This window comes from Idiotropiscis lumnitzeri, chromosome 13 (assembly GCF_059441095.1).
Source record: "Idiotropiscis lumnitzeri isolate Australia: NSW breed Sydney's pygmy pipehorse chromosome 13, RoL_Ilum_1.0, whole genome shotgun sequence".
Lineage (NCBI taxonomy): Eukaryota > Metazoa > Chordata > Actinopteri > Syngnathiformes > Syngnathidae > Idiotropiscis > Idiotropiscis lumnitzeri.
This window is the reverse complement of record NC_142403.1, coordinates 1390024-1409110: the sequence shown is the minus strand read 5'-3', so window position 1 is coordinate 1409110 and position 19087 is coordinate 1390024. Positions and strand designations below refer to the sequence as shown.

Here is a 19087-nt window from a genome sequence, read left to right as displayed (position 1 = left end):
CCTGCACATAAACATCAGGTCGCTCAGCTCAATAGCATAGTCATGACTGAATTCTGGAGGTAGTAATAAGAACAATACATCTCCTTTTTTTTCCCCAAGTAACTCCTTGGTGAATCAATTGTTCCCCGTAAACTTAAAAGCACAGCTTTTGTCAGGTTTTGGTGGGAGGGTTGAGGTGGAGGAAGACCAAAACGCAGGGAAGCGAGACAGGAGTACTGTATTTTCACGACCATAAGGCACACTTTAAAGTCCTAAATGTTCCCCAAAGCAGACGAGACGCCCTGTAATGTGACGCGCCTGGTGTATGGACTACGACCCATAGTAATGTATGTGTGTGTCTTTACTTTGAAGATTCAACATCTCTCAGACCCTAGCACCCTCAGAAACTTTAATTTGATCAGCCCCCACTCTCTTCATATGCAGTCAAAAAAAGGAGTGATTTTTCACTCTCTCTGTCTCTATCAATCTATCTATCTATCTATATATATATATATATATATATATATATATATATATCTATATATATATATATATATATATATATATATATATATATATATATATATATATATGTATATGGCGGCACGGTGGCCGACTGGTTAGCACGATGGCCTCACAGTGAGAGACATCATCGGTCGTGGGTTCGATCCCGGCTCTGGCCATCCTGTGTGGAGTTTGCATGTCCTCCCCGTGCCTGCGTGCGTTTCCTCCGGGTACTCCGGTTTCCTCCCACATTCCAAAAATATGCACGGCAGGCCGATTGAACACTCTAAATTGCCCCGAGGTATGAGTGTGAGTGCGGATGGTTGTTCGTCTCTGTGTGCCCTGCAATTGGCTGGCAACCAGTTCAGGGTGTCCCCCGCCTACTGCCCGAAGATAGCTGGGATAGGCTCCAGCGCCCCCGTGACCCTAGTGAGGAGAAGCGGTATAGATAATGGATGGATGGATGGATATATATATAAATATATATAGATAGATAGATATAGATATACAGTGAAACCCCGCTACTTCGCGCTTCACCATTCGCGGGTTCAGTGCTTCGCGGGTCTAAAAAATATTCGGGGGCATTGTAGTTTCGCCGAGCGGCACGAGGGGGCGCTGGAGCGGTTAGACGGCCGGCGTGCGCCGAAGAGGAGTGGACGAAGAAGAGAGTGGACGATTGATGGCGACGTTTCGCGCGGTTCGGACCGTACCAGAGCTCCGGCCGGCGTGTGTGGCAGTTAAGCCGTAGAGGAGCACCTTCCCCGGGCACGGGCGGTTCCAAGCGGCCCCTAAGTTTAACCGAATGGAAGCTCCGGAGGAGGAGGGCATGCTCGCGTCACAGTAAGCCGAAGAGGAGCACCTTCCCCGGGCACGGGCGGTGCCAAGCGGCCCCTAAGTTTAACCGAATGGAAGCTCCGGAGGAGGAGGGCATGCTCGCGTCACAGTAAGCCGAAGAGGAGCACCTTCCCCAGGCACAGGCGGTGCCAAGCGGCCCCTAAGTTTCACCGAATGGAAGCTCCGGAGGAGGAGGGCATGCTCGCGTCACAGTAAGCCGAAGAGGAGCACCTTCCCCGGGCACGGGCGGTTCCAAGCGGCCCTTAAGTTTAACCGAATGGAAGCTCCGGAGGAGGAGCGCATGCTCGCGTCACAGTAAGCCGAAGAGGAGCACCTTCCCCGGCGTGACAATTGTGCCACGATTCTTAACCTATCAGGAGTCGGACACCAGGGCTATTTCTGATTGGCTGTGACAGTTCAATTGTAACTCAAAGGTGGGGTAAAAAAATACAATACAACTTTATTTTATTGCGCATTTCACAACAGCTGGATCTGTAACATAGCGCTTTCCATATGGTGTAATATAAATAGAGTGACGTGGTGCTATTGCAAAACGATGATGAAGACGCAAATGCACAACTCAGAGAGGTGATTTTTTATTTTAAATTAATAAATAAAACGAACAGAAAAACGTTTATGCAAGCACATCTAACCATCTAACTAGGGACAATAACATTAAGCCAATCAAAGAAATTTGAAAAAAAAAATTATTAAAAAAAGAAAATTGCCAATTGCAGGGCACACAGAGACGAACAACCATCCACACTCATACCCAGGGGCAATTTAGAGTGTTCAATCGGCCTGCCATGCATGTTTTTGGAATGTGGGAGGAAACCGGAGTACCCGGAGGAAACCCACGCAAGCACGGGGAGAACATGCAAACTCCACACAGGATGGCCGGAGCCGAGATTGAACCCACGCCCGATGCTGTCTCTCACTGTGAGGCCATCGTGCTAACCAGTCGCAGTCGGCCACCGTGCCTTTTATATATATATATATATATATATATATATATATATATATAGATATATATATCTATATATATATATATATAGATATATATATTGTTATTACTAAAACAATAACAACAGCGTGTTAGAATGCGACTGTTTGAGAAATGTGACATTACATTACGCTTCCGTAATTGTGGCGTAAATCTAACGCCATAGAGAACAGCCGACACCGGGCGTGGCCCTTGGTGTGAGGGGGCGTCCCCATTGTCAGAACGGGGAATTCCATTATAAAATGGGAGCGCCCATTTGTGGCTGCAGCTGCACCATATTGCTGTGGGTCGTGAAATTTCCAACTCCGTAAACGTAACACGCGGTCAAGTTCACAAGTTAGCACTTGTGCTCTTGCTGTTTCGATGTCAATCACGCGTAAATAAAAACCATGCTTTGATTTTTAATACACGTGATTTAGCTGACTGACGCCGCCACAATCCACAGTAGACGCTATATTATGTTACCGTACCACAACAGGACATCACGTGCGACGTTCCATCAGATGCACATGCTAGCCTGTGCGTGCTAACTACAGCTGGCTACGTCAAAAATTACGTTATTGTAAATTAAATCGGGCGTCAGCTGCAACGTTTTTCCTTTATAAATGCTCGTTTTTCTCTGCAGTGTTGCTATGAAAGGGAAGTTTATATCGTATTAAGTAGCGTAGGTGTGCAGTTTGTTTACAGCACCAACATGGGACAACAGCATTAGGAATCGATTCTTTTATTTTTTATATTGATGCATATGTTAAGCAGATTATATTGATATTAAATCGATTTTCGATAAATCTTTACATCGCTTATATATATATATATATATATATATATATATATATATATATATATATATATATATATAGCCCTGAATTCCCTCTCACCAGCCACGTCTTTCCCAGGCCAGTCACGAGACATTGTCTCTCCAGCGTGTCCTGGGTCATCCTTGGGGCCTCCTGCTGGTGGGCATGCCCTGAACTCCTCACCAGGGAGTCATCCAGGAGGCATCCTAATCAGTCAGATGCCCGAGCCACCTTATCTGGCTCATCTCAACGTGGAGGAGCAGCGGCTCGACTCTGAGTCCCTATCTCTAAGGGAGAGCCCACGGCGGAGGAAACTAATTTTGCCCGCTTGTTTCCAAGATCTTGTTCTTTCGGTCACGACCCACAGCACGTGACCATAGTTGAGGGTAGGAACGTAAATCGACTCGTAAGAGTATTGCCCTTTGGCTCAACTCTTTCTTCACCACGACAGACCGATACAGGGTCCGCATCACAGCAGACGCTGCACCGATTTGCCTGTCGATCTCACACTCCATCCTCCCCTCACTAGTCAACAAAACCTCAAGATACTTGAACTCCTCCACTTGGGGCAGGATCTCTTCGCCAACCTGGAAAGGGCACTCCAGAACCATGTTCTCAGATTTGGATGATTTTCATTCCAAACGCTTCACACTCGGCTGCGAACCGCTCTAGTGAGTGTTGGAGATAATGGCTTCAAGAAGCCAAAAGTACCACATCATCTGCAAAAAGAGACGCAATACTGAGGCCACCAAACCGGATCTCCCCACTGCCTTGGCTGCACCTAGAAATTCTGCCCATAAATGTTATCTTTGGGCAAAGTTTCCTCCAGTCCATCTGGATTCTGAGTACATTATCTTTTGGCTGCCGAACAAATGGAGGTCAAGCTGGCCAGATCTCCTTCATAAGAAAAGCCTTGACCGTCGGGCCTCGAGAGGCCATGTCTGCTGGATTGTCAGCAGAGTTGATGTGTCTCCATTGCTGTGCTCGTGACACCTTGACAATCTGGGAAATTCTGTTTGCCACAAAAATTCTAAATCTTGAGGTTTTGTTATTGATGTAGTTTAGCACGGTAGTGCTATTCGTCCTGAAAATGGAGTCTCCCAATTCAATTTGGAGCTCCTTCCTCAATACTGTGTCCATCCTGCTTGCCATTGTTGCAGCGGTCAACTCCCTACAAGGGATAGTGGAAGGCTTTAATGAAGCCACTCTCGCTTTCCTCATGAGAAATGCACAATGTGCCTGGTCACGATCGTCATGTAGCAATAGGTATCTGTCCTTACATAGCTGAGCAGCTTTTACTGTTCCAAAGTTGATGGGCTTGAAGCATCAATCAACTTTATAGTCCTCCAGTTGATGATGATCTCTGATCCAGCTCATCCATTTTTGTATGATGCAGTATGGTATTTGATCATCCCAACCAATCTATTCTCGACATTCTCTTGGCTGTCAAGACGACTGGAGCAAAGACAACCCGTCGTTTCTTTTTCTGTGGATGCAGGACTCCATGATGTGGTAAGTAGAATTTCTTGCCATCATTCCGCTCCAGCACCTCATCCGGTACCTTCTCAGCATAGCCTGGATATCTTATCAGACATGAAGTTGGTGTACTCTGACTGAAAGATAGGATCCTTCTTGAACCGTTTAAATCAAGTTCAACGTGCGCTGTTCGGCAACACGTCTATTGTCAGGCATGTGGATTTGGCTTGTTCTGAATGGCAGTCCAATATTATAATGGCCATTGACCAGTTTGGATGATTTTTTTTGACCAACTCCAAGAACTGTTCATCTTCTTTGGAAGGTTCATGGTGATTTCTGATGTATTCTGGGAAGTCAGTCTTGAACTGTCGTTCCCACACATCATCCAGCTTCAGAACGGATATCTAGTTCACACCCTTTTCCAGGGTGTCATTATTTTTCCCTCCAAGTGGTCCATTGACTGTCCGTCCAAGCATGGTTTCCACTGCATAGGGACCATCTCCAACACTTCTGATGACATTTAGTGGTTCTAATGCCTTGGGCACATCCAAACCAATCAGCAACTCAATGTCCAAGTTGGCGTCAGACAGATGCACATCACTCAGATGAGGCCACTTATCAATGTCACACTGACATGGGATATTTCCTTTGTGTACAGGCAATGTCTTTTGTGTACAGTAATCCCTCGCTATATCGGGCTTCACCTATCGCGGCTTTGCTGCTTCTTTTTACAGTGGTATTGTGCTCTGTGTAGTGGCCCGTTGGATTTTGAATAAGGAAGGACGCAGAGAGTTTCAAACGGTGTCGCTAATCTTTTATCTCTGAACAAGCATGTTTAGCATTCTGCACAGTGAAAAGTGCAGAACAACAGAAAAACACAAATTGTGATAGTAGTTTCACAGATAATTCACACATCAATAATGTATACACAACGCTTCTGTAACGGCAGAAATTCACTTTTCTCGTAAGCTTCGTTAATCAGTGCGGGCAGTCGAAGGTTGTTCTGACTCGTCCGTAGCGACACATCATTTTAGCCACAGTTTTCACTTTCATTCAAGAACTCACACGGACCCAAAGGAAATCTTTCATCTTCTTGTATTAAAAGTTTTAGAATTCAGTACAGTGAGCAATGTCGTTCAGTGCAATGAACAGATAACATCTACTTGAACTATGAGAACACTATGGGAACGGTCAAAAGCTGTTTACACAGGGTGGGGGATCTCGCCACACGCGCATGCGCAGTCAATCACAAATCTGAATAATCAAATTAACTACAACATTATTTACAACACAGTAAATTCTAAATTCTAAATCCCATAGTTTACCTATAATCACTAAACATTAATCTTTGTAAATTCCTAACATAAAATAAAATATAGCACAATAAGAACTGGCTCCAATCAACTCAATATAAAGGAATGAAGAAATACAAATGAATAAAATGACACCATTTCAGTTTGCCATCCAACTAATAATTTATATTTTTGATATATTTAACATTTTATACACTACCGTACCTGCCAGGATGGCCGAGTGGTCTAAGGCGCCGCGTTCAGGACCCAGTCTCCCCAGGAGGCCTGGGTTCGAATCTCGAATTTCCCCATTGTGGGACTAATAAAGGCAATATTATTATTATATTATATTATTACCTCATTCCGCTCTCCAAGGGCGCTAGTTAGCAGTTCCGACAGTCAGCTATCTTGCCTAAACTTGGGATACACATCAAGATTCTGAGCTACGGACAATGTAAAATCACAAAAAATCACAATGTCAATTCTTTCCCAAAACAATCAAATTAATGCTCTATACCTAGTGCAGGGGTGTCCATTGCGTTGGTCGCGATCGACCAGGAGTTTGCAAAGGGGGTGTCGGTCGATCGCATGCAGAGCAGCCAGTCATAGACTTGTTGCATGCCTCACCGCGCATGCACATACAAGAGCGCTAACTAGCAAAATTAGCAGTTTCCATTTTGTTCCGTCTACTCTAAAACAAATAATTAAAGTATAAAAATGTTATGGGAACATGTAAGCTAAGTATTTCCACACAGAGTGAGAGGAGGATTTTTGTTTTGTGGTGGGCTTCGTGGCGAGGCGCCTCGGGCTGGCTGGGGAGCAGGCAGGCCAAGGGGGAAGCGGACGATGCGCGAAGGCATGCAATTGCAGTTTCCCCGGTGCTGGAGAATGACCCGCGGGATGGAGGAGCCGTCCACCACCACAACCAGCAGCCGCAGTGCAAGCAATTATTAAGTCCAAGTACCCATCCAACGTGCCTAATGTTCATTGGGGGGCGTGCGCAAGGCTCACTATCAGCAGCTGCTGTTCGGACTCTATTCTTGACTCATTCCATTCAGCGCAAGTCATCAGTAAAGTAAGGGCAGAAAATGTGCACTAGTTGTCATGTCATTATCCACACCGCTTATCCTGTACAGGGTCGCGGGAGGGTGCTGGAGCCTATCCCAGCTGACTTCGGGCGAAAGGCGCACTACACCCTGAACTGGTCGCCAGCCAGTCACAGAGCAGACATAGACACCATCACTGAGTGGGAATTGAACCCAAGCTGCCCGCACACAACTCGGGCGAGTGTACCACTACACCATCAGTGACCCCTTGTGCACTAGTTGTATTGTGCAATATGGTTTCATGCAGTTATGCGTCAGTATATACCGTACCTATAAAGAATTCTAATTCTATTTTTGAATAAATACATAAATTAAGTAGGTAGATCACTTGGACTTTGTTATATTATACGTAGCTCGCATGTTGAAAAAGATTGGGCACCCCTGATCTAGTGTGTGTTAATATAAATGGCTTTTTTACCGCTCCTCTGTCAACATATGAGCACACGTCTCAAAGTGACCCAGAAGTTGAATAACAAAAAAAAAAGAAATAGAAGAAATAACACGCTTAAAACAAACACAGCAATGCCACAAGGTGGCACTGCAGGACCACAACTTCCCATCTACACGCACAAAGAAACCACAACAATGCATCATATCAAATGCATTGTAAAATAATAAAAATAAATAAAGCTGTCTACTTCGCGGATTTCGCTTATCGCGGTTTATTTTTGGAACGTATCCCCCGCAATAAATGAGGGATTACTGTATATAAAATCGGGACATCACAAAAGTCGCTGCTGTCCAGTCCAGCAATCTCTAGGCCGGAAACAATGTTGGTTTCAACAACCTTCCATTGACCCAATGTGCCTATAGTAATGCTGGTTTTCTTTCCTTGCATATTCAACTTCTCCATTAGTCCAACTGTGCAAAATGATGCAGTACTGCCTTGGTCAAGAAATGCAAATGTATGGGCTAATTCACTCCCCTTCCTGGATTTCACCTCCACAGGTACAATTGACAACTTGCAGTTGTCTTCACCAGCCCCAGAGAGACCACTCGACTGCACAGAGGTTACGGCATTGCCTTCCACCATTTCGTCATTGTCTGTCTTTTTTGGGTCTGTCGGCTCCTTTTCTGTATCTGTCTTCTTTCGTCTGGTGGATGTGCAGAATTTTTGGATGTCGGAAACTGCAATTGATACGGTTTAATCGCTTCTTACAGTCTTTACTGATGTGTCCTTTACACAAGCAGCCAAAACATTCCATTTTCTTTTAAGAAAGTGATTTTCTCATTATTTCTAATGAATTTTAGAAATCGGGTGTAAAGGTCAAATTTTGATATTTCTTTGGCCTTTTATTTTGAAATGCCACACCGGATTTTGATGAAAGTACCTTGGTTGGATACCAGGGGTGGCCTAGTGTGCCCCAGAACCAGTCTGGTTGCAGGATAACAAAAACTTAATTTTTAATGAATTTTAGAAATCGGGTGTAAAGGTCAAATTTTGATATTTCTTTGGCGTTTTATTTTGAAATGCCACATCAGATTTTGATGAAAGTACCTTGGTTGGATACCTTGGGTGGCCGAGTATGCCCCAGCGCTGGTCTGGTTGCGGAATAACGAAAACTTAATTTTTAATGAATTTTTAAAATCGGGTGTAACGGTCAAATTTTGATATTTCTTTGGCCTTTTATTTTGAAACACCACATCAGATTTTGATGAAAGTACTTTGGTTGGATACTTGGGGTGGCCTAGTTTGCCCCAGCGCTGGTCTGGTTGCGGGATAACAAAAACTTAATTTTTTATGATTTTTCATAATCGGGTGTAACGGTCAAATTTTGATATTTCTTTGGCCTTTTATTTTGAAATGCCACATCAGATTTCATTCAAAGTACTTAGGTTGGATACCTGGGGTGGCCTAGTTTGTCCCAGCACTTGTCTGGTTACGGGATAACGAAAACTTAATTTTTAATGAATTTTCAAAATCGGGAGTAACGGTCAAATTTTGATATTTCTTTGGCATTTTATTTTGAAATGCCACATCAGATTTTGATGAAAGTACCTTGGTTGGATACCAGGGGTGGTCTAGTGTGTCCCAGAACCAGTCTGGTTGCGGGATAACGAAAACTTAATTTTTAATGAATTTTCTAAATCTGGTGTAAAGGTCAAATTTTGATATTACTTTGGCGTTTTATTTTGAAATGCCACATCAGATTTTGATGAAAGTACCTTGGTTGGATACCTTGGGTGGCCTGGTGTGCCTCGGCAGTAGTCTGGTTGCAGGATAACAAAAACTTAATTTTTAATTATTTTTTATTAAATCAGTTGTAATATCAGCCATTGCTCTCCAGTTAACATTGATTTCTCTTTCTTTCTTAATTCATAACATTTTTGGTGCAATTCTGAGTCAGTTTGCATTCCCCCTGGGTGAATATAGACGTTTAATAACATTATTTTAAATCCAAACCACTGACGTGCATACTGGAGTTTCATAACTTGTATTTTGAAGGTGGCCATCAACAAGAGTTTTCGGCGCATTACCGTAATGCACCGTATTGCACAGCATTGAAAATAAGAGTGGTGGCTGGCTTAACTTCAGTAAAATAAAGGGGCGTTAACGAAATATTTTCGTCATCGTCATCGTTGACGAAAACAACACTGCGCACAACTGAAAATTTCAACAGAGTTCACACTTTTAAACAAAGTAATATTAATTTAGCATATGAGAATAATACAATTAATCAGTAAACACCATGACTACAATCCCAGTCAGTCCTGTGCACGGTACTTCGAGTTTCATTTGATAAATTCTTCTGTTTAATCAATGTTTAACATATTCAGTAAATATGAACGTGCTAAATCTACTAATTGACATTCTGTCCCATAAATGTTTAAAATAATGCCAATAATTGTAATACAATCCTTCAATGAAAATAAACTTTATCATAAATTGCTATTTCATGATTCTGTTAGGCCAGCAGAGGCCTTGAAGATCTTCATCACTGCCTACCACTGAATGTTACCCAGTGTCCTTGCTCTTTCTCTGTGTTTATATTATTTGTGTGTTTAAATACTTTCAAAATGAAATGTAAATTATGCTATAATAATGCCTTGGGAATATTTTACTATGGTCTCTAGAGCAGATTCTAGTTATTATGTGGGTTGCCTGGAACATAATCCCAAATGGAGGGGGGTTTACTGCATATCAAAAATGTGTTTCCAAATTGTCTTGATCTATTTTATTTCACATTTTCACAAAAGAAATTCATTCTGACAGTAGGTTTAATTTCTTTTCCATCTTAAGGGCCCTGGAAAGGCTGACACTCTCTGTGCTCTGGACTGTGGCTCGGGTATAGGTCGTGTGACCAAAGGAGTTCTCCTCCCAGTGTTTGAGAAAATGGAGATGGCAGACATGATGGAGCACTTCCTCCTCCATGCACATGAGGATTACTTGGGTGATGATGCAGAACGCATTGAGACCTACTACTGCTATAATCTACAAGAATTTACACCTCCAAAAAACAAATATGATGTCATCTGGATGCAGTGGGTGGCATGTAAGTAGATATCCTAAGATTACGATACTGCAGTCCCTTGAATAATCAGCATATCCTCTTGCTTGGTATTATGGAAGGCATAATCCATTGTCGGTGTTTATCTAATATCGGCCCACGTCACCTTCAGAGGGGTCAATCGTGATTGTGCACTATTGTAGTGATGATGATAGTGATGGGTTTTAGGAAAATCTGATCTAGCAGCAGCCCATTTTGTGGATAGAGGCTGGAGGACGAGAAGTTTTTTAAAAAATACGGACTAAGCCAGAATGCATCGTTAGTTTTTCATCCATTTCTGTAATATGGGGCCTGGACGATAATTCAATATCAATATGTATCGTGATAGCTATGTGATCAATATCAACAGAAAATGCCTCAGATAAACTGTTCGATAGAAAAAATAAGAATGCATACCAATGCCGTGGCAGAGAATGTGTTGTAGGCAGAGTCAGCGGCCTCCAAACATGAAGATGAGTCATTTAAACCAAAGAAGAAGAAACTGCTAAACCAATGTAGACAAAGTATTCTAACCAACAAAGAAGACGCAGCTAAACCAACGACGCGCGTGCGTCGACTCAGTACAATACGATAATATTATCCCCATTAACCCGATTAAACACCTCCGGATGGAGACGTGGTGTGCATGTAAAGGAGTTCCCTGTCTTTATGTGATAGCACCATTGTCAGCCACCTTCCGGCTTCACCAAATCACTCGCCTTTGGTGGCTCCACACATATTTACAGGTTACGCATAGTGGGTGTGTCAGTTGCCGAGATGGGAAAATGGCTGTACCTTGAAAGTCCACAAGAAACAAACAGAAGGAATTGACTTGTGCACCATTGAGAGAATATGCCCCTAAGTGTCCAGAAAATAAATATCTTCATTATTTTTTTGTTTCTCTGTAGGCCACCTGACAGACAAAGACCTGATGAACTTCCTTATTCGCTGTAAGAAGAGTTTGCGTTTAAATGGTGTCATTATTATAAAAGACAATATGGCACGACAGGGCTGCAAACTGGACACCATTGACAGCAGCATAAGTCGCCACCTGGACATCATGAAAAACATTATTTACAAGGCTGGCCTAGAAGTCTTGGCTGTTGAGAAGCAGGAGGGCTTCCCAGAGGTCATCATGCCTGTATGGATGATTGCAATGAAATAGAATTTAGCAAAGTAATTTATGTTTGATTAGACAAATGCACTTTTAGTTAAGTTCATTCAGCAACCTCAATTTCCATTTAAAATAGATACCACTGCACAGATTCGACAGTTTTTCTCTCTTTTTTTCATTTTGTGGCAGACTGTCAATAGTTTTTGGACAGGTGGATTGACCACAGGAAGAGGCGCAAAACACTTTTCTTTTCCATTTATTTTACAAACTTTCTGTTTCAAGATGCTACCCCTCCTCCCTGTGTCGTACATCTACATTGATAATGTTAAATTACTCACAGTCATTGACAGTATACTTAATCAAATAACTGGTCTGGGCTCAAGACCTGGTCATTGCCTCATTTCCTTCTGATTGACTAGCTATTAGCCCAGGGGTGGGCAAACTTTTTAATTGGTGGGCTACAATTGGTTCTAAAATTTGACAGAGGGGCGTGACCAGGAGCAAATGGATGGAGTATGTTGGTAACATCATCTCACTGGAGAAAAAAAATACATTTAATTTTAAAAGCAAACAAAAGCATAAAAACAAAATATCTTGTCTTTGTCTTTGTCTTTGACACACCACAGTATTTAGAAAATAAAATATTAACAAGGTTTATTCATTTAAATTTTTTTCAAGTTCGGCGGGCCGGATTAAAATGTTTAACGGGCCGTAGTTTGCTCACGACTGAATTAGCCCAATATAAAATTCCTCTTATCCTAAATTATCTGGGATAGGCTACAGATGGATGGATAATCCCCAAATTAAATAGCTTTAATTCCATTCTTAATCTTTCCCAGAAAGAAAAAAATAAATGAGTAAAAAAAGTAACTTTTATTTGTAGAGCACTAGGGGTGAGCATCTCTCCAGTAAAAGACAATTTCATACATATCTTGATACATGATACATGGGTTGCAATACCATTAAAAGACAGTTGAATGTTCTGTTAAAATGGTGAAATAATTCGGTTAGATTCAGTAGGATTACGATTCAATATGGTACGGCTCTGTTTTAGAGGGCATGACCCTAGGGCTGGGCGATAAACCGAAAATTTACCGTTACCGAAATTTATTACAATGACCGACATCATTTTTGTCATGACCCGTGTCGGTCATGTCAGGTTTTTTGGGTTATGATTTTCACTTCCCATGCCATGTCGTTGCTTTGTTTATTTTCCCAGCTGAGTGGGGGCGTTTCCTCCAGCGCTCGTTCCCGTTCCCTTCTCATCTGGCTGGAGAGACGCGCCCACCAGCCACCCACTGGTTCCCCGTTAGCCTCGCACCTGACTCTCATTTGCACTGCTAATTAACAGACTATTTAAACACCCCGTGCCGACTGCTGAGCGTCGGTGCATTGCGCCCTTTACACCCTCTATACTCGGTTGCTCCTTGTGACGCCAATTTCCCGATAGCCTGTTCCTCTCGTTCTCGTGTCCGTTCACGTTAATCGTCACCGTCCGAGTTCCCCGTCACGTTTCGTGTGCCTTTGTTATTTTTGTTTCCTGCCACGTTTTTGTTTGTCCCAGTTCTTTGTCTACCTTCGTTTGATTGTTCAATAAATTCCCCTTCCAATCTACCCTCTTCGGCTTCCCGCAATTGTTGGGTCCTCCTCCACCTCGCCTACCAGCGAGCCCTGACAATTTTGCCCATGTCGGTAAATTCGGTGTTTAAAAACAAAAGAAAAGTCTATTCTCTCAGCGGCTATGTTCATGCCCCTTTAAGACGGCTACAGCGCGTGTAGTCACGTGACTCCACCCATCCGAACAAGAAAGAAAACAGACGCGGTCGTAGCTGGTGATTCAAATCCAGAAGCGGCTGACAATACAGCTGAAGACGAAGTAACGTTAGTTGAAGTTGTTCCTGTTGCGCTTGTCCCGAAAAGAAATTCAACATTTGTCGTTTGGAAATGTTTTGGGTTCCATAAAGACGATGTTTGAGCAAAAGAACGCGAACTACAAAGTGCGTCGTAGGTACCCAAAACAGTGTGTCCAACCGTTTTCACCACCCACAACACAACTATGCTGTTAACTCTGAGCTTGTGCTAAAGGTTCAAAGTGAGAAGCAAGGTTTGACAAGTGACAACAGCCCATTAACGGAGGCGACACCATACGAGAGAACATCTCAGAGATGGACGCGATAGCCTAGCTGCTAGCACATAGCTAAAGCTATAGCTCCTCTAAAGATAAAGATAAAGATGTCCTTTATTAGTCCCACAATGGGGAAATTTGAAGTGTTACAGCAGCAAAGATATAGATCACACAGAGTCGGCGGCGTAATGTAGCCGTTAATGTATAACATTAGCAGCAGACATTCATAAAAAGCATGCAAATATACACAGTATAAACGTATCTAGTGTAAGGAAACACTCCTAATGCCTGTCCATTATACAGAGGGGGAAACACTGTAATGATAAAAACTACTGAATGATTGAAAATACTGCAATGATAAAGATATTACAATGATAAAAGTACTGTAATGGTGAGAGTACTGAAATGGCAGGAAAGTACTGCAATGATAGAAAATACTGCAATGATAAAAGTACTGTAATGGTAAAAGTACTGCAATGATAAAATATACTGCAATGATAAAAGTACTGTAATAGTATAAGTACTGCAACGATAGAAAAATACTGCAATGATGAAAGTATTGTAATAGTAAAAGTACCGCAATGATAGGAAATACAGTAATTATAAAAGTAATGCAATGATAAAAGTACTGTAATAGTGAACATCCTGCAGTGGTAGAAATACTACAGTGATAGAAGTATTGTAATAAGAATACTGTAATGGTAAACAAAATACATCATTGGTCGATGTTTAAGTACACCCTTGGCTGAAGTACAGTAGTAGTTAATATTGCATCCTAGGACTGCACAATTGCACTAATGCCCTCCTGTTTGTAGGCCTGACCCAATGTTCTTGTTAAAATGTCTGACAGCAGTCGGCAGGAAGGAGCGGCGAAATCTCTCTTTGTCTGTCACTGAAGGAGCTGTAAAGTGTTCTCAGAGTGTCATTGAGTGGGTGGGCTGGTTTGTCCAGCATTGATGACAGTTTTGCCGTCATCCTCCTGCCCCCCACTGAGTCCACAGAGTCCAGGGAGCAGCCCAGGACAGAGCTGGCCCTCCTCACTAGTTTGTTCAGTCTCTTTTTGTCCCGGCCCGAGATGCCTCCTGCCCAGGAGACCACTCCATAGAAGATGACCGGTGAAACCACCGAGTCATAGAAGTTCCTGAGGAGTGTTCCCCGAACGCCAAAGGACCTCAGCCTCCTGAGTAGGAAGAGTCTGCTCTGACCCTTCCTATAGAGAGCATCTGTGTTGTCGCTCCAGTCCAGTTTATTGTTCAGATGAACACCCAGGTACTTGTAAGTTGAGACCCTCTCAACGTCTGTTCCCTGGATATTCACTGGTGCAGGTGGAGAGTGCCGACGCTTGCGGAAATCCACCACCAGCTCTTTGGATTTCCCAGCGTTGATTTGGAGGCGGTTCTGCTGACACCAGTCCACGAACCCCTGCGTAACCCCTCTGTACTCCCGATCGTCATTGTCAGTGATAAGGCCGACAATCGCAGAGTCATCAGAGAACTTCTGCAGGTGACAGGTTGTGGAATTGTATTTGTAGTCCGAGGTGTAGAGGGTGAACAGGAAGGGAGCCAGCACAGTTCCCTGCGGCGCTCCCGTGCTGCAGAGGAGCACGTCAGACACACAGTCCTGTGTTCTCACGTACTGTGGCCGGTTTGTGAGGTAGTCGTGAATCCATGTGATGAGGTGGTGGGCCACTCCCGCCTGCTCCAGCTTGTCTCCCAATAAGGCGGGCTGGATGGTGTTGAAAGCACTTGAAAAATCAAAAAACATGATCCTCACCGTGCCCCCCGCCTTCTCCAGGTGGGAGAGTGAAGTGTGGAGCAGGTAGATGATGGCATCATCCACACTGATGCCAGGCTGGTATGCAAACTGGAGTGGGTCCATTGAGGAGCTGACCAGGGGGCGCAGATGGACGAGGACCAGTCTCTCCAGGGTCTTCATCAGATGAGACGTCAGCGCCACTGGTCTGAAGTTGTTGAGCTCCTTCGGGTGGGGTGTCTTTGGAACCGGAACCAGGCAGGATGTTTTCCACAGCTGGGGGACTCTGCCCAGCTTCAAGCTCAGGTTGAACATGTGCTGGACGATTCCACACAGCTGGTCTGCGCAGGATTTGAGGAGCTGGGAGCTGATCCCATCTGGGCGTACCGCCTTCCTCGCCTTCATCTTCCTCAGCTGGTTCTTCACCTGAGATGTTGTGAGGAACAAGGCTGAGCAGGAGGAAGTGGTGGTTGTCTGATGAGGCTGGGAACTGGAGCCTGTGGAGAGAGAGAGGGGCGAGAGAGGGGGAGAGAGGGTCTTGTTCGCAGTGGCAGGAGGGGTGGGTGGGGTCTGCATCAGAGAAGCCTGAGCGGGGTCAGACATTTGATCAAACCTATTGAAAAATAGGTTCAACTCATTTGCCCACTGAAGCCCCCCCCCCTTCTGGGTCTTACCTGGTTGTCCATGGCCTGAGATGGTCTTCAGGCCCCTCCAGACATCCCTGGCATTGTTCCGCTGCAGTTGTTCTTCCATCCGCATCCTGTAGGACTTTTTCCCCTCTCGGATCCTCCTTCTCAGCTGACGCTGCACTCTCTTCAGCTCGTCCTTGTCGCCTGAAACAAAAGCCCTCTTTTTCTCCTTCAGGAGAGCTTTAATGTCCGGTGTGATCCAGGGTTTGTTGTTGGAGAAACATCTTACAGTCCTGGTGGGAATGGTGTTCTCCATGCAGAAGTTAATATAGTCTGTAACTGTGTCTGTTAGACCATTAATGTCCTCACCGTGAGCTTTGCTGAATACCTCCCACACAGTTGTGTTGAAACAGTCCTTCAAGGCCTCCTCGGCTTCTCCGGACCATCGCTGAACTGTGCGTGTCACAGCTGGCTGCCTGCGGACGAGAGGTTTGTACACAGGCAGGAGAGCAACCAAGTTGTGGTCAGCTTTGCCCAGCGGGGGCAGGGGCAGTGACGTGTACGCCTCCTTGGTGTTGGCATAGAAGAGGTCCAATATTTTATTGTCTCTGGTGTGGCAGGTTACATATTGTGTGAATGAAGGCAGAGAGGAGGAAGGAGAAGCATGATTGAAGTCACCAGAGATAAGGAACAAGGCATTTGGGTGCTGTGTTTGTAGCCTGCTCACAGCTGCAGTCAGTACGTCACAGGCTGTCTCACTGTTAGCAGAGGGTGGCACGTACGCCGCCACCGCGATCACATGACTGAACTCTCGCGGTAAATCGACCGGTCGCATGCTAACAGCTATCATCTCAATGTCCCGACTGCAAAGTTGATCCTTAACAGTTATGTGCCCAGGGTTACACAATCTATCATTAACAAACACAGCCAGCCCTCCCCTTTCCTCTTACCGCTCTCTCGTGTCCTGTCCGCGCGTAGTATTTGGAAGCCGTCCAATTCCACGACGGCGTCCGGCGTTAGCTCTGTTAGCCACGACTCCGTGAACACCAGCAAGCTAGCCTCCCGGACAATCCTCTCGTGCCGGGTTAGCGCTGTTAGCTCGTCCATTTTGTTGGGGAGGGATCGAACATTCCCCATAATAACGGACGGGAGGACGGGGTGATATCGTCTCCTCCTTGCCTGGCGTTTAGCCCCCGCACGACATCCCCGTCTCTTCCTCCTCAGCTCGCGGGGGATATCGGGTCTCGCTCCGGGAGCCCACGCGGGGTTAGCACGGAGTGCTAACAGCTGATCTCTTGTGTACACGATCGATCCGTAGCTCAGAGTTTCGTCTCCGGACACGATCGCGCAAAAAACAGCCCCCAACAGCAGTAAAACCACCGCAAGTTGGATGTCCATTGCTGAGGTGAGGTAAAAATAAAATAAAAAAGGGTAAAGGGAAAAAACACACGAAAAAGGCTCAATAGTGAGCCATGCTGCTGTAAACAGGCAGCCACTCGCGCGGCGCCGGAACCGGAAACATGAGTTACAGTGGTGCGCACAGGATTTAAACGCCTCATGAAAGTACCCGACAAGAGGTACGAAAATATTTGTCGCAAACCGTACTTCCCAGTGTTGTTTTTGGCAGGCATTTTAGATTTAGTCTTAGTCTTAGTCATTTGGAGGAAAATGCTTATTAGTTTTCGTCAGATTTAGTCATTCCTATTCGTGATCGTTTTAGTCTAGTTTTAGTCGATGAAAAATCAAAAAATTTTTAGTTTGTTTTAGTTGACGGAAAAAAAAAGAAGTTGTAGTCTAGTTTTTGTCAATTTATTAGACCAAAACTCAAAAAGGTTTTAGTCCGTTATAGTTCAAAATAGGAATAAAAGGTTTCCACTCAACAGCAAAGACTTTCTGATGGACTATTTAGGATTATGCATTACAAACAGATAACGTAACAGTGAAATGAATGCTCATTGCTCCAAAATAGGCAGAGAACCAAAATGTTTTATTTGGCAACTGTTGTGGCTTTATTTCACTTAAAGCAACATAAAATAAAATTACTTTAACAACATGGACTTGTAGTAGACTTGTTATATAGTACAGATGCACAAGTACAAACTATATCATACATATGACTTGTTTACTTGTACCAGCCTGCGGTTATCGGAGCAAAGTAGCCTTGCGAGTGTCACTGTCGCCATGGTCCGTCAAAGGAATGCGTGTCAGTGTGTGCGAGCCGAGACGAATGACAGCAGACGTGTTCGTGCAACACCAGTATGTGTGACGGTGCGTGCGCGGCACAATGCGCCCTGCGTGCTGTCCCGGTGGTGGGCGTGCCCAAACGACTGTCCTCTGGAACCTCACTCTGGCTGCCTCAGTGGAGCTCCCGTACTAGGTAGAGACACAGTAAGTCAGCAGGCTCTCGATGGACGAGTGGTAGAAGGCCAACAGCAGCTTGCTGTCCAGGTTGAATTTCCTGAGGACCCTCCTGAGGGTAGACGTTGGTGGACCTTCTTTATCACTGCTGTGGTGTTGTGTGTCCAGGAGAGGTCATCAGAGATCTGTACTCCCAAGAACTTGAAGGTGTGGACCCACTCCACACACTCGCCTTTGATGTACAGTCTTGTTCCTCCTGAAATCGATGACGATCTCTTTGATTTTTGCAGTGTTCAGCTGAAGTCTTCACACCAAGCTGTTAGTCTGGATCTCCTCCCTGTCAGCTGTCTCGTCTCCTTTTGAGATCAAACCGACCACTGTCATATCGTCAGCAAATTTGATGATGGTGTTGTTTCCGTGGGCCGGGCTGCAGTCATAGGTACCTTCGACTGACACATCACAACAAGGTGAATGGCTGATTGATTCAGGAGTATCAAAGCACATGACATTTGATATTGATATACCGTACCTCAAGAATACCAACAGATCTTAAAGGCAACAGTCTCTAAAACTATGTGACGGCAGAGTGGTTGATATCCTTGGAATAGGAAATGTCAATTTGAAAAGTAA

At 44.3% G+C, this 19087-nt stretch overlaps 1 protein-coding gene across 1 annotated transcript in view; it reads left to right on the top strand.

The window, feature by feature from the left end:
- Positions 1-11644, top strand: part of ntmt2 (N-terminal Xaa-Pro-Lys N-methyltransferase) — a 47143-nt gene extending 35499 nt beyond the window's left edge. Inside the window, exons 3-4 of the mRNA XM_088314086.1 lie at positions 10233-10485; positions 11388-11644. Of these exons, the coding sequence (XP_088170212.1) occupies positions 10233-10485; positions 11388-11644 (510 nt within the window). The remainder of the gene's footprint in view (positions 1-10232; positions 10486-11387) is intronic.
- Positions 11645-19087: the final 7443 nt, after the last annotated feature.